Source organism: Tympanuchus pallidicinctus, unplaced genomic scaffold (genome assembly GCF_026119805.1).
Source record: "Tympanuchus pallidicinctus isolate F22 unplaced genomic scaffold, pur_lepc_1.0 scaffold45, whole genome shotgun sequence".
Lineage (NCBI taxonomy): Eukaryota > Metazoa > Chordata > Aves > Galliformes > Phasianidae > Tympanuchus > Tympanuchus pallidicinctus.
The window spans coordinates 802480-829863 of record NW_026294764.1 but is presented as its reverse complement, the minus strand read 5'-3'; the positions used below and the strand labels follow the sequence as shown (position 1 = coordinate 829863).

Below are 27384 nucleotides of genomic sequence, written 5' to 3'. Positions count from 1 at the left end.
CCCAGTAGCACAAAACTGAGTTTTTCCTTTCTCTCTGCCAGCCCTCCCCGCGTTGTGCCGACGCTGCTGGGGCTGTGGGGGTCTGGGAGCTCCTCACGGCACAGGGCGTGCATTGGGGCACAGATGCCCGGCAGGGTCCCGGTTGGGGCACGGCTCCCCAGGGCTGGGCCCCCTGCACAGGCAGCAGCGAGGCGGGAGGAAGGGCGAGGTGGCCGCTCTCAGGCGCTCGCTCAGTGCCGCTCCGTCCTGAGCCCCGGCCAGGGGCGAACAAAGGCCGGCTTGTTGCTGCGGCTGCGTGGGGAGGAAGGAGCCAGGCTGGGGGCAGGGAGGGGGGGCTGCGCAGCCCATGCAGGCGATGCGTGGTGCCTGTTGCACCCCGGTCTCACTCAGACCCCGTGCCCAGGCAGGCAGGCAGGGTGCCGTAAGCACAAAGCGCAATTCCAGGTGCAGTAGGGCAGCCTCTAAGAGACACACGGTACGGGGCACCCTGCCACCACCGCTCACAGCCCACAGGGAAGAACTGCTAGGGGCAGGAGGGCAGAGATCAGGCAGGAGCTCCCCAGCACGGCTGCTCCAAATCCAGCACTGCTGTTCCAGGATGGGCCCAGAACACAGTGTGGGCGAGAGGAGAATCCAGAAGCAGCGATGGCCACAGCTGGAGGGCTTGGAGCCCATCTCCATGAGTAAACAAACAATGCACTGGGAGCCATCGGATCGGTTCCAGCAGGTCCTGAGTGTCACCACGGGGACTGCAATCCCAACAGAGGCACCAGGTACTGCAGGGTGAGCAGGGACAGGGAGCTGGGCAGCGCTCCCACGGCACAGGGATAACCCTGAGGAGGAGGGAGAGGGGGGAACAGAGGCAGAGAGGAAGCAATGACTGCAACCACACCCACCAACGCAAAATTGTTAATTTATTATTATTAGGAGGCAAAAAAATTGTACAGTTACAAGAATCATTTCCCAACAGAGGTCAAATTTGCGCCAAAATATCTCTTAAAAAAAAAAAAATGGGGCGGAGAGGGATGACAACACTTTACAATCCATTAAATTAAAAAAAAAAGAAAAAAAAGAAACCTCTCTTTGTGCAATTCTGCAAAAATGAGAACAGAAGAGAACCCCAGGCCTCACCACCCCCAGGAGCCACGCAGGAGCTGAAAGCCCCCATCGCCCGCCATCCCCACAACCCCACTGGGGCTGGGGACAGGGCCAGTGCCTTCCCACTATGTCACACCTGGCCCCATCCTCCCTGCTGCTGCCAGCATGCCCCCCTTACCCAGAAATATCCCACCCCCACCAGCCCCAAGCAACCCCAAGGCTGCACCAGCACAGACCCAGTAACTCAGCACAAAGGGACAAAGACACCCTGGTCTTGGAGGCCTCCTCTCCTCTCCCCTCCCCACGTGCAGGCAAGGAGCCAGCTGTGCCAGCCAGCACCCCGAGGCTGGGCAGCAAAGCCAGGGCCAGGGCAAAACTGGGCAGCCCTGGGGCACCCGGGGGTACGGGGCTGAGGGGGCCAGGGCAGCGAGGAGAGGTGGGGGCAGCTGAGGGCAACGTGCGCAGGCTGGTGGCAGTGGGTTGTGACCAATCCCCATCCCCACGCTGGGGTGAAGAGCTTTGGGGTGGGGGGGGAGATGGCATTGCCCCCACAAACCCTGCTGTGGGGACTGAAGCCTGGGGAAGGACAGCACAGATGTGCCCCCCGCAGCCCCAGGGTGCTGCAGCTCCTCCTGGGGGCCCTGCCTGCAGCCCTATCCGGCCCCGTCCTGGGGGCTGCTGTCTGCCACGCACCTCATCCTCCTCCCAGTGCTGAACTCGGGCAGCCCACAGCCTTCCTACAGCTCACAGGGCCCAGTTTAGTAACAGCGCTAGTGCTTAAATTAAAAAATTAAAATATATATACATATATATATACTGTATACACAGACAACAACAGAACAGTGCCAAAATGGGAAGAAGAGACAGAGAGAGGAAAGGAGGGCAGAGTCGGACATTTTCTTTACAATAAAAACAAGGGCTCCACCTCAATGCGAGCGGAGTCTGGGGTCCCCTAAAAATACCCATCTAGAGAGAAAGAGCTGGAGGGACAGAGCAGGAGAAGGAAAGGGTATGGGCTTGTACAATGGCATCTTCCCGATCTGAGCTGCAGTCCAAGGGATCTCAGCTTCTCCTGGACTTCGAGTGCTGAATAAGCCACTGTAGGGTGATGTCTGCAAAGGCAAGGGGTGTTTACAGCCTCTCCCTTCAGCTATCTCCCCCTCCTGCACTGGGGGAGCAACCTGGGTGCACTACAACAAGCCCTGGTCCCCACCCGCCGGCATCCTGAGCCACTGGCACTCACCAATGTTGTCCTTTTCTTTGCAAGAGATAGAGTAGCAACAAATCTCTCGGTCCTGGATGGCAGAGAGGTTCCTGCAGGAGAGGAAGAGCTCTGGCTGAGTGCTGCAGACTCTGCAGGCTACGCTCTCTGCAGCAACGGGTGATGCCCCAAGTCCCTTTGGACTCAGGCTCTGAGAAGGGGGTGCCCCTGTAAGGGCAAAGTCCCCAGGATCTTGGGGACTCCAAGGGAGGCCGAGTGAAGACACTGTTGCATTGCTCCTGCTGTCTGACAGCCAGGCTGGCACAGGGGCTGCATGACAGGCAGGAGGAACCCGGCCTCCAGGAGATCCTGGCCAAGAAATCTCACCGCTTTGCTCAGAGCATCCTACAATTCAGTTACACAGCACAGCTGGCAGATCGCAGGATGGCCAGGGTTGGAAGGGACCTCAAGGATCACGAATCTCCAACCCCCTGCCACACGCAGGGCCACCAACCTCCGCATTTAATGCCAGACCAGGCTGCCCAGGGCCCCATCCAGCCCGGCCCTGAAATGAGACGGGGCACGAAGGACTTGGGAACTGCACAGGGTGCACAAAGGATGAGGGCAATCTCTGAGCAGTGCGGAGATGCCCCGGGCCGAGCTCCCGGCACGGTGACACCGTGTGCCACCGCACAGCGCTGAGCGCGGCCTGCCGGGCCCCCGCGCCCCCCAGCGGCACAGAGCCCAGCTGCCGCCCCGGCTCCTGCAGCCCGCAGGCTGTGCTGCTCGGGCAGCTCCTGCCCCAGCCCTGCGCCACCCGCACTTACATCTTCTCAATGAGCTCCTTCTCATCCAAGGCACCAGGCAGATCTCGCTTGTTCCCCAGGACTAGGACCTGTAGAAGGGGAGAGGGGACGTGTGAAGCTCCTGGGCACCAGAGTGTGCAGGGAACGGAGCCTGGCACCCTGCACCAAGACCTGTTTGGGATGTGAGAAGTCCAGGCTACTTCACCAGAGGACAAAGAAAATCCCTTCAGCAGGCAATGAGAAGGCAGAGCACCTCAATTAACGGTGTTCATTGGCTTGTACCCAGCATCTCCTGCATACTTTCTTGTCCCACTGAGAAGCTGCCCAATCTGTCCCCTCTGAAGGACACCGGTTTCCCTTGAGGCATGTAGGACACTCCTCCAGGAGCCATTTATCTTTGAGCAAAAAATCCAAGTGAAGCTGGATGGGCTAAAATTGACATTATCAGGATACAAACACCCTGCAGAGCCTTGCTCCCTGCAGGCAGCCAGCCCAAAAAAAGCAATGGCTGTTTGCAGTACCCACTGATCTCTTACTTCAAGGCTTTTCACATCCACAAAGAAATCCTAGGACTAAGCAGAGAAAATAAACCCCAGGCAGGACTTCCTCGTCGCTCCTGAGCGAACCACACGACTGTCATCTGACAAGGACAGCACTGAGGCAGCTGTAAATCAGGGCCTCTGCAGCAGCACAGCAATACAGCGTCCCCCAATTTACATTTGGAGTAGCCTTGTTCTTAAAAAAGAGCACTCTGAAGCACTGCAAATGCAGTGCCTTATGTCAGAAGCTTAATTTAGTTGGCCACGAATGCTTGGGATGTGGTGCAAGGTCCTAGATTAGCTCCTTTCCAAGGATGCCAATTCCGGAGGCTCTGTCAGCATCCCACCCTGGCACATGCAGCTGCCAACTGCGGGTCCCACTGCTGACAGCTCATCCCCTGCAAACATCACAGCTGAGCACCTGTGCTACTGGGTGATGAAACCTGAAGGTCTCCCCTCACAAAAAGGTGCAAATTCATGCAGGGGGACAGTCTCACACATGAGGGTTTCTCTTGGTCTCTTCTAAGCCTCCCTCCTAGGGCTGGAAGTGCTGTTCAGCCCAGCCCTGGGATAGAAAGCATCACTTCCCCAGTTTCAGCAGGAGTGCAGTGGGACGGTGTGTGTGCAGTGGACGAGTGGATGGGACACCCTTATCCTACCCAGGCAGCAGCTCACCGGGATGCCCTGGAGCTGCGGCTTGTCGAGCAGGTTATGAAGTTCATTCTTCGAGGCCTCGATCTTCTCCTGGTCAGCAGCATCCACCATGTACCTGAAAGGGGAGGAAACCTGAGCACAGGCATGTGGCAAGCAGAAAGAACTGGTCAGCTGGTGAAGACCACAAAAATCTGATTTTCTAACTGGGTTTGAACAACTCCAACCTCAGCTTGCAGGTAAATGTTTGTTCTTAGGAGTCTGCTTTCCATGAACGTCTTTGCCAGACTTGTCTCCATCTTGGACTCTCTGGGAGTGAACTTCCTGCAATATTTGCAAGTAGGGGACATGCAAGGACACTCACAGACTGCTGACAGTCAGCAGCAAGCGCTGCACAGACTCCTCTAAGCACCAGGTTCACTCAGCAGCACAAACACGGACCCGGGAATACACTGCTGGCCATTAGCCCTCACATTATCCTCTTGAAAAGGGCCAAGACCCCTCTGACCTTTGCTCAGTCCCTCTTATGGCTGAGCAGCACAAAGCAACCAAGGGAGCAGGGAAAGGCAAGATCCAAGGCGTACAGCTGGGCTGAGGAACACTGAGTGGAAGGGAAGGCTCCACAGGGCTGGGATTCTGGAGGCACTCGAGGTGCATTTGCTGCCCTGTGCTCAAAGCCCACGAGGCACTGAGACTGCAATGCCCTGCCCAGTGGTGGAGCTGCTCAGCCTTGCTCAGTACCCTCAGGTAGGGTGAGAAGGATGAAGGGACGGCCCCACGGCTGGCCAAGCTGCATGTTGTCACTGCTGCTGATGGATACTCACACGATGGCACTCACTCCACGGCAGTACCGCTCCCACATGCTGCGAAAGCGCGGCTGGCCGCCGATGTCCCAGAGCTGCGACAGGAAGAAGAGCCATTAGCACAGCCCCCCATCACAGGCTGCCCTCCCAGCACGCACCAAATGCAGCCCCGTCTCCTCCTCTGTGCCCACCAGCGCCTGATCTCAAACCCAAGGATGAGGCTCCAGACTCGATAAAGCAAGCAGCTGGAGAGCATTAGTCCTGGGTCGGTGCCTCCCGTGACTTAGAGAGGCTCTGAAAGCTTCTGCTCACACAGAGAGCTGCCCTGGCCAGAGCCCGGGGCCTCTTCCCCATGCCCACCATCCCAGGAGCCTGGAGGAACTGATGCACTTGCCAGTTAAAAGCAGTAGGCCTGCTCTCAGAAACACTGAAGCATTTCCAGCTGAGCTGCAGAAGGAGATGACCAGCCCACTGTTACCTCCTAGTACAGTCTGGGGACCTGGAAGACCCAGGGGGACAGGAACCTCTTCTCCCTTCACCCTCAAGGCAGAGAACACACCTAAAAGCTGTGCCCTTTCTCCCCAATCCTCCCACTCTCAGCAAGGTGACCATGTCTACAAATCCTGACCAGCAAGCTCCAGCTTTACAGCCTGGCCTGGCTCTTACTGCAAAGATCCAGATCTCTTCCATCCCTACTCACAGTCTCCTCTGGAAGGTACTGTGCAAACCTAAAGGGCAGATCTTCCTAATAGCAATCCTTAGGAACAAGCAGCTGGCACCGCTGGGATCCTTCAGCCTCCAACAGGAGAGCCCACAGGTCAGCCCTCACCCCAACTTTCCCCCCAATTGGGAAGATATCTTCTGCACCTCACCTTTATGGTAACGTTCCCTTTGGTGATCTTCCTCATATTGAAGCCCACCGTTGGGATCATGTCTTCATTGAACTGGCCTGACTGCAAGGACAAGCCAAACAGCATTAGGAGGCTCAGAAACCCACCAGCCTGCCCCAGGGAGTGCAGCAGCACCGCAGGGGCTGAGGGTCTGGCCAGAAACAAACCCAAATCCCTCATCTCCCACCCCCCCATCCCCACGAGCTGCCCCTTGGCTGCTGAAGCCTTATCCACACACAGGCAGCAGAGCTGGGCTCTGTGCTGGGCTGAAGCATGAAATTGCTGCAGATTCACAGCAGCCCACTGCCACCACAAAACTGGGTTACTGCCGTCAGAGCGGTGAGCAGAAGCCATCCCTGTGCTGCGGGGAGCTCAGCCTCCCTGCTGGAGGGCTGGGACAGTGCTGGGCCTTCACAGCCCACCTCCGCCTGGATCTGACACTGCTGAGATAATGACGCTCCTCTCCAATCAGCTCCAGCCCCCAGGCCCTCCAAGGTGACTTCAGGACAACAATGGAAGCCCATTCATAAAACCCATTTAAAGCCGGGATGAAATCCTGCAGCCCCAGACCTGAAACCACACAAAGAGAAGGCAATTGATGCCATTTTCTGATAAGCAGAATTCAGCCAGTCCTCAGGATTTTCCAAACCTCTTCCAGCAGTTCTGCAATACGCGCCGCTTCCGTTTTTCATTTCCCTTTTGCATTCTGACAGCAAAGAACAGCAGCCAAGAGGTCTCTGAGCCAAAGTGCACTCAGAAAGCACCCTGGGGACCAGCGGCAGGGAAGAAGGGTGGAAAGCAGGGCTGCAGAACCGCTCCAGCACCCCAACCAATAAACCCAGGCCGGGCACGTGACACCCCCAGGGCGCCATCAGAATCCCACACAGCCACGCTGCTTTGGGGTCCCATGAGAAGACAAGCGATGCTTCTGCCCAGCCCCACCAACTCCCCGCTGGGTTCCTGGCTCCCGTGGGGATGAGCGGAGCCTCCAGCCCAGTCCCAGCCCTGTCCTCTGCAGCGCACAGCCACGCCAGCACCTGCCAGGCCAGGCATCGTCCCTCGCTTGAGGACGCCAGTGTGCTGTCAGCCCTTCTCAGCACAGCGCTGCCCCAGGCACGGCCTGCTCTGGGTAAAGCACACCTGCCGCTCACAGCCCACCATCCTGAGCTGCCCCCTTCCTTAGGAGCTCAGTAACCCAGGCTTTCTGCATGGTAGGAACCCCAACCAGGCTGCAGGGACATCCAGCACTGCGGTCCTCAGCTCCAGGGCCCGGGGGACACATCTGTGGGCTGCCCCAGTTGCTCCAAGAGCCCACGCAACGTCAGCATGGCCCACGCTGCCCTGACCCACAGCCATCAGCTGCGACGGTGCTCCATGGGACAGGCTCATCCTACTGCCTGCAATGCAGCTAAAACTTTCTTTCTTTTTTTTTTTTTTTTTAATAAATACTGTATATAAAGAACGTGGTAACACTGAAGCTCACACAGTTTCTTTCAGGAAAATGAGGGTTCTCAGATAAAAGAAAAAAACCTTTGTGTTGTTTTTGCTTCTTCAGCATCGCACCACAGTCCCAAATGTGCCAGACCCCACTGCCCAGCTGCTGCCTTCTCCCAGGGCACAACCAGGAGATGCTACAAGAGCCAGGCAGAGAAACAAAGCTCCACTGAGCGCCTCAAAGCTGCAGCCATCCCTGAGGCTCTGAGAGGGTTTGGACCACAGATTTCCAAGCCGAGCTGCTCGAGTCCCACGCTGCCCTTTTATCTTCACACCCATTTGCACCCAGTGATGTTTACATTCTCACTGAGGCTTCCTTTTAAGTTTGTGCTCTTTCATTCAAAAAAAAAAAAAAAAAAAAATTACAACACAGCTCTTTGCTGCACCTAAAGCTTAGGTTATGCTCTGGGGGAACTCAAGGACAAGGAACATCAGCCAGGTGACACACCAGCAGAGCCCTTTGCCTTTGGCTGACCGTGGCCACCTGCAGCAAAGCCCTCCCCTGGCACGGCAGCAGCAGGGCTGCAGCTCTGCGGGCAGCCAGCCCATCTTCTAAGCACCTGACTTCCATTTCTGTAGCCAGGTGAAGAACAGCAGCGCAAAATGCTGGAAGATGCAAAGCCTCCATGAGCCCCAGCGCTAGCACAAATCTTCAGACTGTAGAATGTCATCTGGGCCCACAGATTTCTTGGAGAATCTCTGCATCAGTGCTGAAATCAGATGCTTTTCAAGAGTTCAGTTGTTTTATCTTTCACCCAGAAGCCTGAATCACAGCCACTTCTCCTAACGCTTCTGTTCCGACACCTTAAAGACAGATGAGATGCTTCAAATGCTCCTCACGCAGATCCTGTTGGGTTGGGATTTTTTGGCATCTTGGTTTTTTTCCAGTTGTCTCTGGCAAGTTCACATTTGCAGGACATTACCTCAAAGATCTCTGTTTGTTTTCAGCGTGTGTCTGCCAAAGAAAATCTGAACTGTCCAAATAACTTCACAGACAGGAGGCCCACCTGCAGAGCCTGAGCACCTTGCCCAATAACCAGAGCCAAAGTGACTGCAAGGTGCTGCACACCCCATCACCAGCTGCTGAACACCAGCAGAACAGGCAGCCAGCTTTAGCCCAAGCACTGGAACCTCCCTCAAGAGCTGCCAGAATAACCAGACGTCCCAGTTCCCTACAGCAGCCACAGTGGCGAAGTGGGATGAGCCTCTGAGCCTTGCGCTGGAGTCCTGTATGCTGCAAAACTGTCACATGTGAGCCATTCACGTGTAGAACTGGAAACCCCAGAAGCCATCAGGCATGGCTGGGGAGGAAGGGACACGGGGACAGGGCTTTTGGAAAAGCAAGAAGGTGGGGGGTTTCCCCGCTATTTCCAGGCACACACCGACAAAACAGCTCAGCAGGTTTGGAGTAAAGCTCCACTTCAAGAGGGAAGAAATTATTTTCTGCTGGATTTTTCTTAACTCAGCCTCTGTTGCTACTAACAGAGAAGCAGCAGCAGGACCAGCCCACACATGGCACTGCTGTGTCCCACCCCGACATGAGACTGCAAAGCAGAGCACTGAACGGCAGGGACAACGTGGGCCCTGGAAGGCCTTACAGACAGAGCAGGCACGGAGCTCCCTGTCAGCCACTGCTCACAGAGGGGGGTGGGAGCACCAGGCTGTGTGCTGAGTGCATGCAGCAGCTGCCAGCAATGAGCTTGGGAACACCCAGAGCTGCATCTCAGGGCTCGGAGCAAGGAGGTGCAGCACCGTGACATCGGTTCTGTGGGAAGGCTGGTTTTGGGAAGGCTGGTTTCCATTCCTGCCATGCCCAACCAACGGAAACCCACCCACAGAACACAGCTGCAGTGCACTGAAGCTTCCAAATTAGCTGCAAAACCACCTTTGACAGCACAGCAGCTTCTCACAGCGGCTTCGCTTCAGAGCCGAGGAGCAAGGATAGCGCGTGCAACGGGGCCACAGCCGGGAACTGGGACAGACAGACAGACCCCAATGAAGCCCTGAGATTCCCGAGAGCCCAGCCCCAAACCTTCGGGACGCACCGCGGGCGGCTCCCATCGCATCGCACCGCACCGCGTCTGGAGACGGCGGGGAGAACCCAAAAACGGCCCGAACGCGGGGGGCAAAAGGGGCTTTGCGGGGCGGCTCTGCGAGCACAGCCGGCGGGATTCGGGCTGCGGGGCCGCGCGGCGCGGGATGACGGGCGGGGCGGGACGAACCCAGCGGGGGACGCGGCGGCCGGGCTGCAGCCCCAGCCGGGCGCCGGAGCCGCGCCTCGGGAGCGGAGCTCATCGCGGCCCCACGGAGAGCGAAATCCGCTCTGCCGTCACGGACGGAAGCGCGAGACAAACGGGCCTCGCGGGGCCGAACCCCGGCGGCAGCGGGCGGAGCGACGGCCGGGCCTCGGACCGGACCGTGACGGAGCGGCGGCCCGGGGCGGAACCGAGGGCGGCGCCGGGGCTCCCGCAGAGAGCGCGCCGGGCCGGGGCCGCCCGGGTGCGGGGGGGAGGCCCGGCCCCGACGGCCGTAGGTGCGGGGCGATGCGGGGCGCGGACTCACCGCGATGACGTTGACGAACGTGGTCTTGCCCGAGTACTGCAGCCCCACCAGGGTCAGCTCCATCTCCTCCTTCCAGAACAGCGCCCGGAACCAGTCCAGCAGCTTGTTGAAAAGGGCCAGCATGCTGCCGCGCCGAGCCCCGCCGGGCCGAACCGTGCGCAGCCGGGCGGAGGCGAGCCGAGCCCTAGCAGAGCCGGGCCGAAGCGGGTGGAACCGGGCCGGGCCGCGCCGAACCCCGCCGCACCGCCGGGCCGCGCCGCGCCGCCGCCCCGGTATTGTCCGCGCGCCTCCTGCCGCACCGCGCCGCGCCGGGTGGGGCCCGCGCCGCTCGCCGCCGCTCGCAGCGCCCCCTGCCGGCCGGGAGGACGGGAGGCGCGGCCTGCACGGCGCGGCCCGGGCTCGGTGACGCGGCCAGGCGACGCCGTGCCCGGCGGCTGCACCGCGTGTCAGCGCGCCCCCTGCTGGGAGGGGCACAATGGGGAACGTGGAGGCCGGCCGGGGGTGGAGCGGGACTCGGAACGTCCTCGTGTCTGTGATCCCGGGGCTCTGCTCCGCGTCACAGCGCCTCTCCTCGTGCAGGAAGCTGCAACCCGCGGCACGACTCTCAGGGCGTCCTTATGGAAGGTCATCTCACAGCCTGCTGGGAGCAGCGATCCGAAGGGGCTGAAAGGGGACGGAGTCCATAGCGGGGTCTGTGCGGTGGGCGAGGGGAGGTGGCTTCAGAGGAAAAGAGCAGGATTTCGATCGGTCACAGAGAGGCGGCGCTGCCCCGTCCCCGCAGCCCCCCGAGGGCAGGGCAGGGCTGTGAGCGCTGCTGGGGCCGGGGGTGTCCCCGTGCTCGGCAGGGAGTGGGACCAGAGGGCCTCTGAGGGCCCCTTCCGACTCAAACCGTTCTGTGACTCCATGATGTCGCAAACACCGACAGCTGGCACGGCTGCTCCGTGCTCCCGGCGGTGCGGACAGCAGGCAGAGCCCTCATCTCGGCTGCGGAGCGCCCGCTGCCCAGGCGGCTGCTCGCGCTCCCACGGGACGAAGCTGCAGCTCCCTGTGCTGCAGGGCTGCCCGAGAAATGGGCACACGGAAAATAAAAGCTGAGCTGTCATTGGATCTGCCGTGGGTGTCTCGGAGCCTGCGATTCAGGGTGGGAAGTGGTTTCCATCATGTGCTGTGAGTCGCTGGGAAGCTGCCTTGTTTTTCAGACACAGAAACCATTTTGTTTTCAGAGCTGCTGCAGGCTGCTGAAGATCCCCACGCTTTCGAAGGGGGGCCCTAAAGAAGCAGCAATCTCGCTACTTTGTGTCATTGCTCTCATGTAGCGTTTGCTCATACCGGTGAAAAATTCAGTGTCTCCCAGTTCTTGTGTGCAATTTCTTCCTGAAGATGTTTAGTAACAGATTTCAGCCCAGAGAATGTCCCTGCACCAGTTTGGGGCTTCCCACCCGAAGCGCCCGCAGCGCTGATGCTCAGATTGCCTCCTGATCGCACGCGTTGTTCTGCAGTCCCTGCCAGAGGAACTCCAGCAATGCAGCATTCACACAAAACACAGCAGAGGGGGACCTGGCGAGGCCATCCCCACACCAGGGCAATGAGCAAATGAGCAAAAAAGATCCTTTTCTTGCACTGGCCGGCCATAAGGTGGGGTCATGGATGGTAATGGGTGGCTTATTCTCCATGTTCCCCATCCCACTCTTTAACTGTGTAACCAGAGCAGCAGCGATAGATACCACTCCCACACCCCTCTGTGTCCCCAGTGCTCCCAACCACCAGGTCAACCTGTCCCTCTGGTGCTGAGAAATGATGCTGGTGCACCTCATCCTCTATGGGTGCCACCACTGCTGGACCTGCTGGGGAGACTGCAGGGCCTCTGTGAGCTCCCTGAGCTCCCTCGGAGTGTCAGTGTGCCTCAGCATTTCTCCTTCCTGGGCCATGGCCGTGGACTGCTTGGAGTCCACACAGATGCTGATGGGAAACTTGTTTGCCCAAGCTCAGGGAATTGATATCAGCCCAGGACACAGGGGAACATGACGTCCTTTCAGTGTGGGATTTTGGAGTGATTCCTTTCCTTTGCATGCTGGGCACATCACAGTTTCCCAGGACATACCCTGATACAGCCAGAACAGACAGAACACCTGACTTTGCCCCTGACATTGCAGGAGCCATGGGATGGTGTTTTGCAATAACACAGCAATAGCTCAGCATGGCCCCGAGAAGTGCTTGGGGAATAAATACAGGGAGGATTGAGAGATACCCAGATGATAGTGCTGTGGTAATGGCTGATAAATGCCTTGAACAGATTGGGTAGAAATTGAGATCGAAAGACAGGAAAACTGCTGAACCGATTGTGATCAGCATCACAGAGCTCATCTGGCAAAACTCCCAGCCCCGATAGGAAATCTGAGAGGGGTCACAACTCCCCCCAGCCACGGGTCTCTGCCTGTCTTGGGAGAACTTCTGTGCAGCTCCTGCCCTGGCAGCTCTCCTCTTGATATGCATCTGGGAGCACGAGACGCGTTGCACGTCCTGCTGGGAGCGCGAGGAAAGGCCTTGGCTGGTCTGCTCTGCTGCAGAGCTCATGGCCACTGCTCCATTCCCTGAAAATGTAGGAACCGCAAGGAGAGGATGCAGATACTGGGGGGCACACAGAGAGGTTCCCTCTCTTCCTGGGCTGCTGACAAGACAGGAGAACTGCAGAATTAAAGATGAAACTTTTCTATTTACACAGTGAAAAAGAAACAAAACGGGTGTATTATTTTGCTCTGATTCCAACAAAAAAAACCACAACCCAAGAACACAAACACCCCCCTCGTGTAATGAGGCTGGGTTACAATTCGGAGCAGAGTGCTTGCAAAAGTGCAGACACACTTAGGAGTATCCCCTACTTTAAGGCAGGTGGGAAGGCAATGGCAGAAGGCAGAGAGGAAAGCAGGCCATGTAACGAGGGCAACCAGCAGTGCAGCTTTGGACTAAGAGCTCCAGGCGTGTCTTTAGCAAGAAGAGCATCGAAGTGTGTGCAAAGGAGTGAGCCCTGCGTGTCCCAACTTCTGCCCGCAGATGATGTGCAGCTGGAGGAGAAGCTCTGTTTATTTCTAGCAGGCAGGTCGCTCAGCATCAGTCCCTGTGTGCAGCTTGCTCTTCTGCACGGTGCGTCCTGCCGCATGCCTTGTGAAACCCCAAACCCTGCTTGTGGGGCCACAATCCCGATGGCTCTGCTCAGCCTGTGGGAGGCTCAGGCTCATGGCCGGTGCAGCAGGAGCAGATTCAGCAGAGTTGTCCCCAGGTTTGGCACTGGGGGGGTTCAGAGCGAGGCAGCGATGGTGGAGCCCGGTGCTAACGGCCCCCTGCTTCTGGCAGCTGGGAAGCATACAGGGCTAGTGTGTGATGGAGAAACTGGTACTGCTCACTGGTCTGGATCATCCCGCCTCTGCAAGGGAAATGCAGACACCAAAACCCCAGCCCTGCTCCCATGGCACAGACATTCCTGTGCCCCCACCCCATCTACATGCACCAGAGCTCCTCCAAGAGTGTCTGGGCACGTTTTGTAGGTCAGCGGCTGAGCTGGAAGGAGCGCACCAGCTGATGGCTTTGGGGCTGCTCTCCTTCATGCCTTCAGGTTCTCAGGGCTAAAAAACCCTGACAGCAAAACCAACCCCAAACCAAGCACTGGACAATCCTTTGCTGTCCCCACATCTCCATCTTTCAGAAACCCTTCCATTTTCCACCACAAATCACCTCCACGCCTCCTTGGGATGCTCATCCCTGCACCCTCCCTCACCCCTCCTGCATCCAGCACATCCTCCAGGGACTCCTTCCCGAGCACCAACCTGTCAATGCGCAGGCGGCACACGATTCCCAGGATGTCCACATCTCCCTTGTCTTTCAGCTGCTGGCACCCAATCCTGGTAGCAATGAAGCAGCCCGTCCGACCGATGCCTGCGCTGCAGATGGACACAGCTGTGCTGAGCGCCCACAGTGCCTGGGCCTCAGGCTGTCTGAGCTGGGTGTGCTCCTTGGCTGCTTTGCTACCCTGATCCATCCCTGTCGGGATGCAGTGGTCCCAGTCCCAGCTTTCTCAGGCTGGCCCCATTCTGCCACAAGTGGTCCTTGCTATCATGCCCAGCCCACCCAGAACCACTCTGGAAGCATGAAACCAGTCTGTGCCCCTGTCCTCTGCTGGAGGACACCTGCTAGGGCGTCCTAGAGAATGGCTTGTGGGTGTGAGCCCAAGCTGAGGGGCAGGGCTGAGGGCTGAGCACTTACCTGCAGTGCACAACGATGGGCCCTGGGCTGGCTGCAGCCTGCAGAATCTCCTCCACTTTGGACACCAAGTGCAGCAGGGGCTTGGCTGACTCAGGTGTCTGCTGGTCTGGCCAGGAAGGGAAGAGGATGTGTTTGACGTGGCGGCATTCACCTTCCAGCTTTTGCAGCGCAGAAGAAAGAGAAATAAGGATCAGGTGGGGTCAGATTGAGATGTTCCCATCCTGTGCCCATCTCATCTGCTCTCCTCCTGACTCATTGAGCCTCTGCCAGAGAACAAGGAGCCAGGGCCACTTTAGGGTGTCCAAGTGATCTGCCAGGGAGAGTTCCAGTCATGCCCAGGATCCCTCCTCAATCTCCATGCTGACAGCCCTCTGTCCCCACCCAAGGCTCATCCTGCAAACCTCACAGGGCAGACAGAGCTCTGCAGATCCCTCCTCCTACAGAGCCCATGCATTTTAGAACCCCGCCAGGTGCTGAGCCCCTGCTGACCCCTGGATGGGGCTTGGACCCACCTGGATGGAGAGACTGCGGACCACGTACTCTGCACACTCGCTAATGCCCTGCACACGGATGGTGAAGGGGCCGTAGGTGCCCTCCTTCTCAGGCCAGTAGTGGACACATTTCTGCAGGAAGAATGCAGTGTTTGTGCTTTGGGCATCCACTGGGGTCTAAGCTGCCCTTTGGTCATTGCTTTTGGGAGATTTGGAAGAGTGAGGAAGGGGGATGTGGGCTGATAGAAAGGGAAGGTAAGGAAGGATGGATCCCAGTTCCAACACCTGCTCCCCTGAACACTTTGCCCACACTCTGCCATGTGGTTTTCAGCCCCTGGGGGTTTTCCCTCCCCAACCCTCCAGGTCAGGGTGCTGTGGAGCAGGGACAGCGGTACCTCCTTGCGCTCCTGGAGCTTGGTTATCATGACGATGATGGGTGCTTCCTCCTGCCACACCATCTCCCAGAAATCAGTCACGGTGTTCAGCATGGGCCCCTGGGTGGCAATGTACTCCCGGGGACGTCCTGCATAGCCCTGCTGAGCACACGGCCCTTCAGAGACAGCGGGCACCTGGTCTGCACCTCAGCCCCCTGCTCTACCTGTCCTCTGCAGCAGAGAGCCTGACCTACACTGCCTATTTCCTCCCAAACTTGCCCCTGAAATCCTTTGACAGACCCAGACAGGAGTCCTCCCCATCCTCCTAGCCCAGCAAACCAGGAGCAAGCCTATGGAGGAAGCCCTGCACACTCCATCCAAGCATCCCCAGGTTGTTGCTGTGATGACAACAACGGTCACCTTGAGTCTGGAGATAACTGTCTGGGGACCCCATCGGATGCTGGAGACAAGCCACAGTCACCCCTTTTTCCTTTTGGGCAATTTAAACAAACCCTTTGAGGGGAGAGGCAGTTCCTGGATGTTTCGATACCAGGCTGGGATGCCCAGTTGGCACAGCTTGCTTCCTGCGCTTAACAACAGACCAGTGCATGCAGATGGAGAAGCATCTGGGAGGGAGCGTGTCCAAATGCTCTGCTCACCCCAAAATCTCACTGTTAAATGTAAACCAGCTTATCCCACAGCCGTATCCCACAGCCTATGTGACGGCCCATTCCCTCATGTGGGCAGAACCCCAGAGCTGCGGCACCCCCAGCCCTGCAGCACCAGGAGATGTGGACACCGAGTGCCCCAGGCAGGCCGTGCTCACCGTGATGTAGTTGGCATTGATGTAGCCGTCTTCCTCCTGGCTCCCTGCTCTCCTGAGGCACACCCGGCTCTCGGGGTCTGCAAGACGCAGTGAGAGGCACCCTGGCACTGTCCTTCAGATCTGTGCACTCCCACCCAGCTCCATGCCACACTCAGACCTGCCCAGCACCAACCCCCCACAGCCTTCCCACAGCACATGAAGACGACCCGAACGATTCCTCAGCCTTTACACCCCCCGCTTTGGATGCTTAAAGCTGCATGGCACAGGAGCGGCCCAGGCCGGGCTGCGATGCGCTGCATGCCCCAAGAAGCTCCCCACAAACCGCCCCATTGCTGGGCTCACACCTCTGCAAGGCGGCTGCCAGCAGCAGAACCAGCACAGCAGGGACACCGGGACGCAGGGGGGACACCCACAGCACACACATCTCCCCGCACGTGGGGGAACGTGAGACAAAGGGATGCAGCAGCACGTACTGGGGAGGATGGTTTTGTATCTGTCCTTGGAGGCACGGCCAGGGATCTCCAGCTCCTCCGGACTGATGAAGTTGGGAGGGATTTTCTGCAGCAGGGGAGAACAACTTTGAGGAACCCCTCTTGGTGCTGCTTGCGTCCCCTCATCGGGCACAGATGGCCCCGCAGGCAGTGAGATGCTGACCCAGCATCGCCAGAGCTGGCATGAGCTCCATCTACACCCCAATGGGGTGGGACAGCTCACAGATGGGAGCGGAGCTTGGCACAGGAAGGCTTCCCACAGGCACAGGGGAGAGCAAGGAGCGGGCAAACAGGAGATGCGCAGTGCCCCTCCACCTGCACGCCCACCCTCATACCGAGAACTCCTCCTGGAGCTGTGCCAGGCTCTGGGCGCGCTGCTGAAGCTCCTCCGTCCTCAGCACGTGGCTGGATGTCCTCAGGAACTGCAGCGTGACGTCCCGCGGGGTGCATACGGGCTGGATGGGCTCCACGCTGCCCAGCGAGCTCATGTCCAGCACCAGCGACACGTTGGAGCCCCTCCTGCAAAGGAGGCAAAGGGTCCCCGGTGACCCCCGACAATTCGTGGCCCAGCGGAGCACAGTTGGGCACAGTTTGGCAGACAGCGCTTTGGGGCTGGGCAGTGCAAAGCCTGGGCTGTGGGCATTGCCCAGCCTGGCCACGCTCACCTCTCTTGGAGCCGCACGTGCTTCTTTGTGGAGGGACTGGGCTTGTCTGCCTTGTCCATGGCTTTGGTGGCCACCCGGGCTGTCAGGCTGCTGTTATGAGCTCTGTGGCACACTGAGCAGGCTTGGACCATGCTGCGGCAGCCACGAAGCGCTCGCCCTGAAGCACGAGGAGTGGGAGTGGGGGGGCCTCAGCTCCCGAGGGAAGGAGTTGCCATCAGAGGAGAAGCGGCTGGAAAACACAGGGCAGATGAGAGAGACACAAGGAGGCTGATGAACCCCTTGCTGGACCAGGATGAGAACATCCCTAAGCAGAGGAGGTGTTTCGGGTCCTCGTTGCCGTGGCATCAGGGCTCCAGCATCCACAGGTGGCATGGAGAGAGCGCCTGTAGCACCCACCAGGAGGAAGGATCTGTGGCTTGGATGGGGTGGGATGGAAGCTCGTGAGCTTAACGTGGAGGGCAGCAGCCCCCAGGGATGAGGAGCAGAGGAGGATGCTGTGAGGGTCATGGCCAGTTCCTGTTGTTTGGACATACTGGGGTGGGGGGAACGGCCCTGGGACAGCTTCCTCCATCCCACAAGTATCAGCAACTGTCAAGAGGAAACTGCTCTATCTGAATGGTTGAGCAAGAGGTGATGGGGTGGTCTGGATGGAGGAGGCTGCCAAGGCTCCACCACCAGCAGCCCCGAGCAGCCCCTGGCAGGGAGATGTGGGTGATGCTGGTTCTTCTTTGGGCAGACGTCCCCATGGTGCGGGCAGCAGCTCAGGGTGGCAAAGCTCCTTCTCCTCCCCAGCTTCCTCTGCGAGGAGAGATGGACCCAGTGGGATGGGGATGCTGCAGGGTCAGAGCTCTCAACAGGCACAGAGCAGGGTACCGAATGGCCCACAGGCTCAGGGACATCCCTGCAGAGAACTGGGCACAGACAAAGCCGGGGCTGGAGCAGGGAGGGTCACAGTATGGCCGTGGCCGTGCAGGGTGGGAACACAGCGGGGCATGAGATGAAGCACTCAGGGTCAATCCTGGCTAATCCCACAATTGTTCTCAGCGCCCAGGCACCGCTCATAGCCGGGAGAGGCGGGCTGGGAGCCCAGCATCACCCAGGAAACACTTGGGAGAGGCCCCAGCCGAGCTGAAGGCGCACAGAGGACCCTGGGATGAGCTTCTGCTCCCGGCATCTGCCCCAGGAGCATCCCACATCCCCACATCCCGCCTCCCTGCCAGCATCCCTGCGGGGGCACCTGCACTGCCTGCAGCGAGCACATGTGCCGAGGCCTGCCGCTGCTGCGGGGCTGTCCTCTCCAAAGGGACCCTCGCGGCCGTGCCCGCAGCCCGGGGGTGCCTTACCTACCGCCCTGAGGTGTGGGCTCCGTCCGTCCCTGCACGGGGCCGCGGGCGCTGTGCACGTCGGTCTGAACCCGGGGCTTTGAAAGTGTTCAGGAAGCTGCTTATCAAAGGAGCTGTTGCCTCTGCCGCTTCCTCTCCCTCCTTCTCCCCCACCCTGCCTGCCGCCCACACGCATACCGGCCACATCGCCGCAGCTCGGCTCTAACGGCAGCCCGCGGCCCCGCTCCCCACCAAAGCCCCCTCGTGTGGGCACGGCGCTGCTGCCCCCCGATCCCGGCGCTCCTCCGAGGGCATCGCAGCTCGGGGCCCTCCGTGCCCATCTGCGGCCCAACGTGGAGAGACGGGAGGGAGCTGCACGGTGGGTTTCAGTGCGTCCTCTTGGCACGCGGTGACCCCCCACCCGCCCCACGGGGAGCCGCGGCGCGGCCCCGACCATTGCCGCCTCACCGCATCCCCCATCCCACACCGCACCCACCCAAAGGGAGCGAAATGCCGCTTTGTTCCCATATCATCGTGCTCAGCAGCCACGCGGGTGCCATCGCACCCCTGTCTGCGGGTCAGGGAACGTCTGGGGGGCGTTTTACTGAGGCAGCAGCTCAGGTACCGCAGGGGCTGCCCTTGGGGCGCTGCACATCCTGCTGCGATGCCCGTCGATGCTCACTGCCTCCCACCGTGTCCCTGTTGCTCTTCCTGTTTGTCGCTGCCCCGGCTCCGTGCACAGACACCGCACGCCCCGCTTCCTTCCTCTCCTGCCCCCACCCTGCAGCATCCCCTGCTTCTCCCCCTGCTCTGGGATGCAGTGGCCCCAATGCCACTCCGCAGCCAGGGGATTGGAGCTGCCCAGTCCCATTGCTTGGTGCAGCACACAAGGACCACCACCATCTGTGTCTCATGAGCAGGTGATGGGATCCCAGCAGCCTCTGCAGGCGTGGCGACAGACTGAGGAACTGACCCAGCATTATGCAGAGTGAAAGAACTCAGCTGGAGAGGCCTAAGGGCAGCCCAACGTGGACAAGGAACAGCTCTGCCCTTCCCTCCTGCCCTCCATCCTCCCATGTCAGAGCATGGGGCAGCCACCAGTTCTACAGGAAGGAGCTGCTGGGGCTGGGTGACCTGCAGGAGGGGTGGGTGGGATGGAGGATGGAGGATGGAGGATGGAGGACAGAGGATGCAGTGGGCCCCATGGGGTCACAGCTGTGCCTTGTCCCATCCTTCCTCCCTGCCTCACACAGGAACCCTGCTGCATGCCCATCTCCGGACTCACTCCTGCCCCTATTCCTGGAGCTTGCCATCCTCACCGCATCCTCAGTACACAGCAGTGAGCAATGTGGGTAACACTTCACACCGTTCTGACATTCTCCTTCACTCCTGCTCTGGTGCAAAACCACAGCACTCACCAAGGGTTCTTGAGATCCTGCTGTCACACAGCAAACACAGATTAAGGCCAGGGGTGTAAAGGGGTGTTTGCTTCCAGGAGCTGGGGATGAAGCCTAGAGCTGTGATGAGGAATGGTGATGGGGTCTACTGATAAAAGAACAGTCCCAAAGGAAAGGGATGAAGCTGCTACCACATCACCACCTCTGGTGAGGTTCCCAGTGTGCCAGGATGAGTTCTGGTCAGGGTTCGGGTCAGGGTCCTCTCTGGATAGCTGCACTCTCTTTTCCCTTCTCTGCCCCCCAAACCTGAGCACAAATCCTTCCCCCAGCCCCCAACCCCTCTCTGAGCAGCACCATGGCCCCAAAGTCACCACCGTGGGTCACTGTGCAGTCACTGCTCCAGCACCCAAAGTTCTGATGGTGCCCCACAGCCGCGCTCCCCCGGGGTCACCCACCGCAGCACGCTCTGCTCTCACCAGGCCTCCACCATCTTTGGGTCTGGTGCTCACGCGGGGCTCCTGCTGACACAGTTTGGAGCTCAGGATGTCCTGCAGGCTTTTGGAAATGTTCCCATCTCCTTTCTGCCAAAACGTCCCTCATGAGTACGAAGGTGAAGCGGCCGCCTCAGCATCCAGCAGCCTCCGTTGGCAGGGCTGCTCAGCTCCCAGCAGGTGCGTGGTTCGCTGTGCCGTCACCCCGAGCATCCCGCAGAGCCAGCGCAGGAGGTGCGAGCAGCCCGGGCGCGGCGCGGCATCGGGGGGCTCAGCGTCGCAGGGACAGCAGCCGGCAGCTCAGCCGAGCGCTCTGCTGATCGCTTTTCCCGGAGCAGCTTCCTCTGCGTGAGCGATTCCCGAGGACGGCCCCAGGCTCTCGGAGCCGTACAGGCGGCCCCGCTGCACGCACGGAGCTCCCGGTGCCGCTCCGCTCCCAGCCCGGACCCCCACACGTCCCCTGCGCGGTGCTGTTGCTGGACGGAGGGCTGGGAGCGGTGTGTGACCTTCCCACCGCTTGCAGGGACGCAGCCTGCCGGTGCGGGCTTTGCTCCTGCCGCTGCCCGGCTCTGTCTGGAAGTGCTGTTTAATTTTTTTAAGGTATCTGCAGCTGAACTTGCCAACCCGGCACTACTGCTTCTCTCCTCAAGGAGAAGCAAGAGGACGGCTTTCTGCATGGATTTCTTCTTCGCTGTTTGTTTTTCCTTCCTAACAGAACTACTTTTTTTTCCTAGATCTCTTGCGAACAAGCCGAGCTGCCCTCAGATTTGCCGAGGAGAGCAGAGATGAAGCAGTGACCATCAGCCCCGTGTGCGTGGGGCTGGCAGCGACACAGCCGGAGCCGGCGGGGGTAACAGGGCTGCGTGGGCACAGGGCAGCCCCTGGAGAGGAGTTCTCCTGCTGTGGGGTTGCTTTATTCCCAGCTGTGGTGTTGGGACATGGGCACCTGCAGCCTTCAGGGCACAGAGCACGGTGACCCCTCGGCGGGTGCAGAGGCTGTTATCAATAACAGGAAACGAAGTTGTCAGGAGGGGCAGAAGGGAGAGAGAGACCCGCAGAGAAAGGAAGCGGTTAGAAGCAGCCACTTCCATTTTGCTGCACCCACGCTCTGCTGGGCTGGGGGAGCAGTGCTGGCTTTCTACACATCTCTCTGGCCTGGGGTCGGCAGCGAGCTGCTCACAAGGAGCACACAGAGCCCCTCCAGCCCCACGGTAACAGCAGGAGACAAAAAAGCAAAGCAGGGCCAGTTAAAAATAGCCAACGTCCGGTGGTGAGAGATGCAGCGAGCCAAGCAGATGCTGACTTTGGCAGCCCATGGGGGTTCAGCTTCTGAACCTGGATGAAAAACAGCGTGTGTGACTCTGAGGGCACCATCGAGCCCCGCGGGTCAGAGCTGTGGATCCGGTGTGGCTCAGAGCAGAGGGGATTTGCCTGCAGCAGATGGGCTTGAGGGGCTGCCCAGCAAACCAGTGCCATCGGGTGCAGGTGACCCCAGAGCGCGGCTCCTCCAGCTCTCAGCTGCTGACGTGTCCTTCCCTCCGCGCACATGGTTGCACAACTCGCCCCAGCGCCTCTTCCTCTTTTCTTGGGCAAGCTGAGCAGCTGGGTCCCAATGGATCTTTGAATTAAGGCCACGTTTTCCAGATCTTTGCACTCTGTTCTCCTGCTCTCTTTTAACGTGTCAGAGTATGAGTAGGCCAGCATTGGTGAGGCTGCACTTGGAGTGCTGGGACCCCCAGAACTTGGGTGCATTGGAAAGGGCCCAGTGGAGGGCCACCAAGGTGGTCAACGGACAAAGGACAACACATCTCTGATGTGAGGAGAGGCTGAGAGAGCTGGGGCCGCTCTACCTGTGCAGGTGATAGAGCACTGCGCAGGGACCAGACAGGCGTGGGGCTCCCTCCTCAGAGATCTTCAAACCCACCTGGATGTGGGGCTGTGCATCACCTCTGGGAGTTCGTGCTGGAGCGGGCTCTGAGCACCTAATGGAGGTGTAGGTGTGCCTGTCGATTGCAGGGAGTTGGACAAGATGGGCTTTAAAGGCTCCCTCCAGCTGAAACAATTCTGATTCTGTGATCCTGTCCTGTAGGCACACCCTACAGGCAAACTCCGCATGCAGACAGTGGGACAAATGGCACTTGCAAAGGAGACAAATTCCCAAAGTTCAAGTCCTCAGTCCGACACTTCGGCCCTGGGTGGCAGCACCCAGCCTGGCTGTCACCCTAAAGCACATCGATCTGCCCCCCGAGGAGCTCCCTGCACTGCTGTGCCCTGCAGGGCTCACAGAGGATGGGCTGATGCAGCCAGAGGGCAGCAATGCAGTCTGCTGCTACAGGTCTCTGCCGCAGCTCTCGCTGATCCTGAAGCTCTTTCTGTGTCAGTCACACAGCAGCTTGGCTCCCCAGTGAGGGCATGCTGTGGGGCTGAGCTCTGCGTGGACAAGTCCTCTGCCCCAGTGGAGCTGGAGGAGCTGCTTAGAAAACAGGAAACCATCTGACCAGGAAAAAGCAGCGAGACGCTCCCTTACTCCGCAGTGTTTGTTGTTTTAGGCTCTCCCAGCCAAGCAGACCTGCTGATCACCCTGACTCTTGGAGCAGCCCTGGACCCGCAGCCGCAACGCCCATGGGACAGGCAGGGCAGCGTGGCTTCGCGGCCTGGATGCCAAACCCCCTGCTCATGTGAGCCACCCCATCACCGACATCCAGGCCGCTGCCCTCCCTCCCCTCCAGCAGCACAGCAGCTCTGTGTGCCCCATGCACAGAGGTAAACTGAGGCAGGGCAGCTCAGCTCAGCAGTGAGAATAGCTCTTGCCAGAGCTTTGTACAGGGCGCAGCTTTCCATCATGGCATCTGGAATATCTCCAAGTCCCATGGACCCTCCTTGCCCTACACCTGTCTTAGACTCATAGAATGGTTGAGTCGAAGGGACCTTTAACGGTCATCACGTCCAACTCCCTGCGATGAACTGAGACACCCACAGCTTCCGATGGTTGATCAGACCCAGGGTCACCTCCATGCACACGTCCCTGGGCCACCAAATCAGAGCTCCGCGTTGCTCTGCAGGGCCCCATGGATGGGGATGCTCAACTCCCATCAGCCTGAGTTGAGCAGCGCAGACTGAAGGAACAGGGACTACACAGGGCTCCGGGAGGAGGCAGACAGCAGGCGATGGTGGTTCTGCATCCCTCTGCCAACACTTCACCCCTGCTCCAGAATTGCAGCACCCACAGGAGTAAAGCAGAGCTGCCAGAAAACCCTTCAGCAATTGCCAGCACCGTGTCCAAGAAATGACCCAAAAAGCAGCTTCTGGGTAGGAGAGATCAGAGTGCCTCTGCCCGTGGGGTGGTGCTGCGTTGGATGGGGCGAGGTGGGGGGCAGTGCAGTGCGGCGGTGGTGCTGCCACTGCTGCCAGAGAGAGGAGGGAAAGCAGCCAGGGAACAAGATGGGACATTGCCCTGCCTTCGTCCTGAGCTGCTCCTGCCTGTGGGCATGGAGGATGGGGAGGGCTCGTGTTTACTTCTGCAAGAAGAAAAAATAAAAGAGAGGCCTTTCTCCCAAAACCAAACCCTTTTGTGTGCAAATACAGCCGTCCTTCAGGTTTGTTCATACACAGGAAACTTGGAACCAAAGGCTGGGGCTGGTTTCATTTTGAGGTGAGCTTTTCAGTTCATGGTGGTGTTTGGAAGCCAAGCTGCCTTCCAAATTTGGAGTCTGTGTTTTTATTGCAAGCTGCAGCAGCGTCCAAGGCTCCCTCACATCCCTCCCATGCGGGTGGGCTGCTCTGGATAGAGCTGGTGCTGCTGGTCCTCTCCTTTTTCTCTGCAGAGATCTTGACAAGCTGGGGAAGAAACTCACTGCTGGAAGAAAGTCACTGCTCCTGCGTGGGGCTGAGCCAGGTGGACTTGCTGGTGAAGAGCCCTGAGATACGAACTGCAGGTGGTGCATTTGGCTGTGGCCACAGGGACAGCATCCTCGTGTTCAGGGCTCTCACATCTCCTCCTGCTGCAGCCATTGAGCTTACAGAAGGGTCTGTGGAGTTGTTCCTGTGGGCATGGCTTTCCTCCAAACCACTGCCAGGAGACCAGAGCCCATGGTGAGGATGTGGCATTGCCCTTTGGTGAGCTCTGGGACATCCCTAGCCAACATTCTGACCCTCCTCCTCCCACATCTCCTCGAAGCAGGGTAATGAGCCAGTGAGGGGCTCTCTGGGCTCTGATGGCACTCAGGGCAGCGAACTGAAGTTCATCACAGCCCACATCGTCCCCAGGGATGGAGCATGTTTGGATGCCTGTGCTGGCTCCGCTGTGGCCTTAGAGCCCTCCCTGCTCCTCTGCAATGGCAACGCAACGGGATGCTCTCTGTCTCCAAAGGCCCCATCACAGCATCCCCCCACCACCCGTGGTGCTCATGGTGCAGGGGGCTGTGAGCCATGCCCAGCCCCCCTGCGTGCAGCCCTGCCCTCCGCGGCGCAGACCCCTGAGCCGTGGCTCTGCCATAGAAAATCCCCACCACGCCGATCCCATTCCCGCGGCCGTGGGGCGAGCACAGGCAGCCCTTCCCATGGACCAGCCCAGACTTGAGCGTCAGAGCTGCGCACACGCGGGAGCAAACAGCAAAGCGAGTGGGAGCGCGCCAAGGCAGCGCCGCGCGCGGGGACGGGACGAGGAGCACGGCGGGGACGTCCACCAGCACAGGTACCGGGGCCACTCCTCTCCCGTCCCCTTTCCCAGATGAAGCCGGGATGCGTGCGGTGGGAATGGAGCGAGAATGCTCCCACACTGAATGGCACGGCGTGGGCAAACTCTTGCGCTGGGGTAGGCTGCAGTGGATGGGGCAGCTCCTGCATGCGTGCCACTGATGTTATGTGAGGGGAGTGTGAGCCTTGAGTTCCCTGCCTGTGGAGCACAGGGCTCTGGGAGCTGCTCACAGCATTGCCAGAAGTGCATTCCTGGATCCGTGGGTGCAGGGGTCCTGGCAGCACAGGGTGCCTTCAGCGTCGGCCTGTGCACCGTGCACTGCCCTCCAGCACTGCGTCCCAGGGTGGGAGCAGAGCCCCGTGGGGTTACTGGTGATGGTTCAAGGGGTTTTAGAGGTGCTGATGCAAGCTGCTCCCAGCCCTCCTTGTGCGGTATCTCTTGCCTCAGCCAGGGGAAGGGGACTGAGTCTGATCAGCCTCAGCAGAGTCACCCACACCCCAGGAGGGCAAAGCAGGTCTGCCCGGCTCTGCAGGCTTGCTGGGCGTGCTCTGAGTCACCCACAGCCCTGCTCTTCCCAGCCAGCTTGATGCTCACAGGCATCCCAGCTGCTGCTGCCAGGTCGTTTCTGTCACCGGCAGCAGTCAAGGGGTGCAGAGCATCGCCTTCTGTGGGACTTGCTTCCATCGCCCTCAGCTTCCTGGTGTCCTCATGCCTGGCTCTGAGCACAGCTCTGCCCTGCATGTCCCCTCCACAAAATGGGAAGAGTTCCAGTGCTAGAAGGTGTGGGGCAGGAGGCAGAGCTCAGCATGGAAATCATCAAACACCTGCGAGGGTTTGGAGTGAGAGCATCATGGTGCTGCGCAGCTCAGGGTCCCGGCCCTTCAGCGTGTGAACCTCACAGAGAGAGAGATCCCAGCAGCACCTGCATCCCCTGCAGGGATGCACCCTGCTCCCCTTGTTCCTCCCTTGCAGCACTAGGCAGTGCTCAGTGCTTGGAGTTGGCAGTGGGAAGAAATCATGGCCTGGGGCAGCCCCCAGTGCTCACAGGCATGAGGAGAGACTGTGACTGGAGGGACTGGGAGCTGAGGGATGCTGCTGTGGGCTGTAGGCAGGACAGGAGTCCCAAAGCTGCTCCCAGTCTGGTTGCCGTGGCACCGGTGTCTGTACCATGGGGTGATGCAGGGTGCAGGCTGGCTGCAAGGCGTCCTGTCCTGCCCAGGGAGAGACAGCATTGCTCTCAGTGCCCACAGCACTGCAGAGTTCTGTGATAGCTTTGCTCGTGGTGCAGGGCCAGGCCACAGCTGTGTCCGCTGTACTGTGACCTCTCCAGGTGACAGGCTGTGTCCCTTGGAGTGGTGTGGCAGCACCCCTGCCCACATGCTGTCCCCTGGCAATGACCCTCCAATGCCCAGAATTGGGGACTTTGTCACCTTGCAGACCCTGTGACACCAGGCATAGTCTGGTGCGTCAGACTCATGCCTCGCTGCACACCTTCCCTCATCCTCCCTCCTGCTGCAGCTTACCATCAGGTTTCCTTGCTCCCCGAGGCACAGGGACCATGCAGGGACGAGCCCTGTGCCACCAGCACCGTTCCCGAGCGCAAAGGGCACAGAATGCAAAGGGCTCCGGCATTCCAGCACAGGCTGCCTGCTGGGCGTCCCCCTCCCCCTGCGCCTCGCGGCAGCCTTTGCTGCTTCACGGAAAATGTGATGACTCGGCAGCCCCCGAGTTTCCAGGCCCGCTTCCAGCCGCTGGGTGGAGAAACCTTCTGCAGTTGTTTTTGGGTCTGGAACAGCTAAAGGCTTCGCCGTCGGGGGGGACCGCACGGGGGCTCTGGCATCCCCAGCTGACGGCGTCTCCCTCTGCGTCCCCGCTGCGGTGGCACAGTGGCATGGGGCGACCACACAGAAGGCAGGGCTGGCACATAATGAGCAGCTTATCCACCGGCATGGGACGCTGCCGAGCCCCGCGGCGCCGGGAATAGGGCCTGGGTTTGGCTTCCGGCGGCGCTCTGGGCTGGTTTGCACCGCAGGCACAGCCTTAGGATGAAGTTGGTGGGGGTGGCAGGGATGCGTCCCCAAGGCCAGCAGGGTGCCGGCTCTGCTCACCCAGTGCATGGAGGGTGCCGGCAGGCAGGAAGGGGCTTCACCCCAGCAATGGCAGCATAGAGGAGCAGCCCTCAAGTCTGTGCCAGGGGTGTGAGAAACAAGGATGGAGAGGCTGGATGGGCAGAGAATACAGGCAGGTCCAGCCGAGCTCCCAGGGCAAGCTCAGAGCTGGCAGTTCCTTGGACTTCCAGGGACAGGGGTTGCTTTCTGGCTGGCCCAGAG

At 59.5% G+C, this 27384-nt stretch overlaps 2 protein-coding genes across 6 annotated transcripts; both read right to left on the bottom strand.

Moving 5' to 3' along the window:
• Positions 1–895: 895 nt before the first annotated feature.
• On the bottom strand, positions 896–10303 carry ARL8A (ADP ribosylation factor like GTPase 8A). Its single transcript, XM_052702591.1, has 7 exons — positions 10045–10303; positions 5971–6051; positions 5120–5193; positions 4320–4413; positions 3127–3194; positions 2342–2412; positions 896–2210 (listed from the first exon to the last, which is right to left on the bottom strand). The coding sequence occupies exons 1-7, from the start codon at positions 10165–10167 to the stop codon at positions 2161–2163; spliced, it is 561 nt and encodes a 186-aa protein (XP_052558551.1). The 5' UTR covers positions 10168–10303; the 3' UTR covers positions 896–2160.
• A 2069-nt stretch (positions 10304–12372) lies between these two features.
• PTPN7 (protein tyrosine phosphatase non-receptor type 7) lies at positions 12373–19215 on the bottom strand. 5 transcript variants are annotated; one of them, XM_052702575.1, is made up of 10 exons: positions 18492–19215; positions 17149–17377; positions 16819–17002; positions 16466–16550; positions 15993–16069; positions 15188–15328; positions 14814–14924; positions 14302–14459; positions 13866–13979; positions 12373–12635 (listed from the first exon to the last, which is right to left on the bottom strand). In XM_052702575.1, exons 2-10 carry the CDS (start codon positions 17277–17279, stop codon positions 12449–12451), a joined length of 1188 nt encoding a protein of 395 aa, XP_052558535.1. In that variant the 5' UTR covers positions 17280–17377; positions 18492–19215; the 3' UTR covers positions 12373–12448. The 5 variants fall into 5 exon arrangements, with proteins under 5 accessions (XP_052558535.1, XP_052558536.1, XP_052558537.1 ...); XM_052702576.1 differs by lacking the exon at positions 12373–12635 and adding an exon at positions 12738–13465 and having other exon boundaries at positions 18492–19209; XM_052702577.1 differs by lacking the exon at positions 12373–12635 and adding an exon at positions 12738–13465 and having other exon boundaries at positions 15188–15325; positions 18492–19207.
• Positions 19216–27384: the final 8169 nt, after the last annotated feature.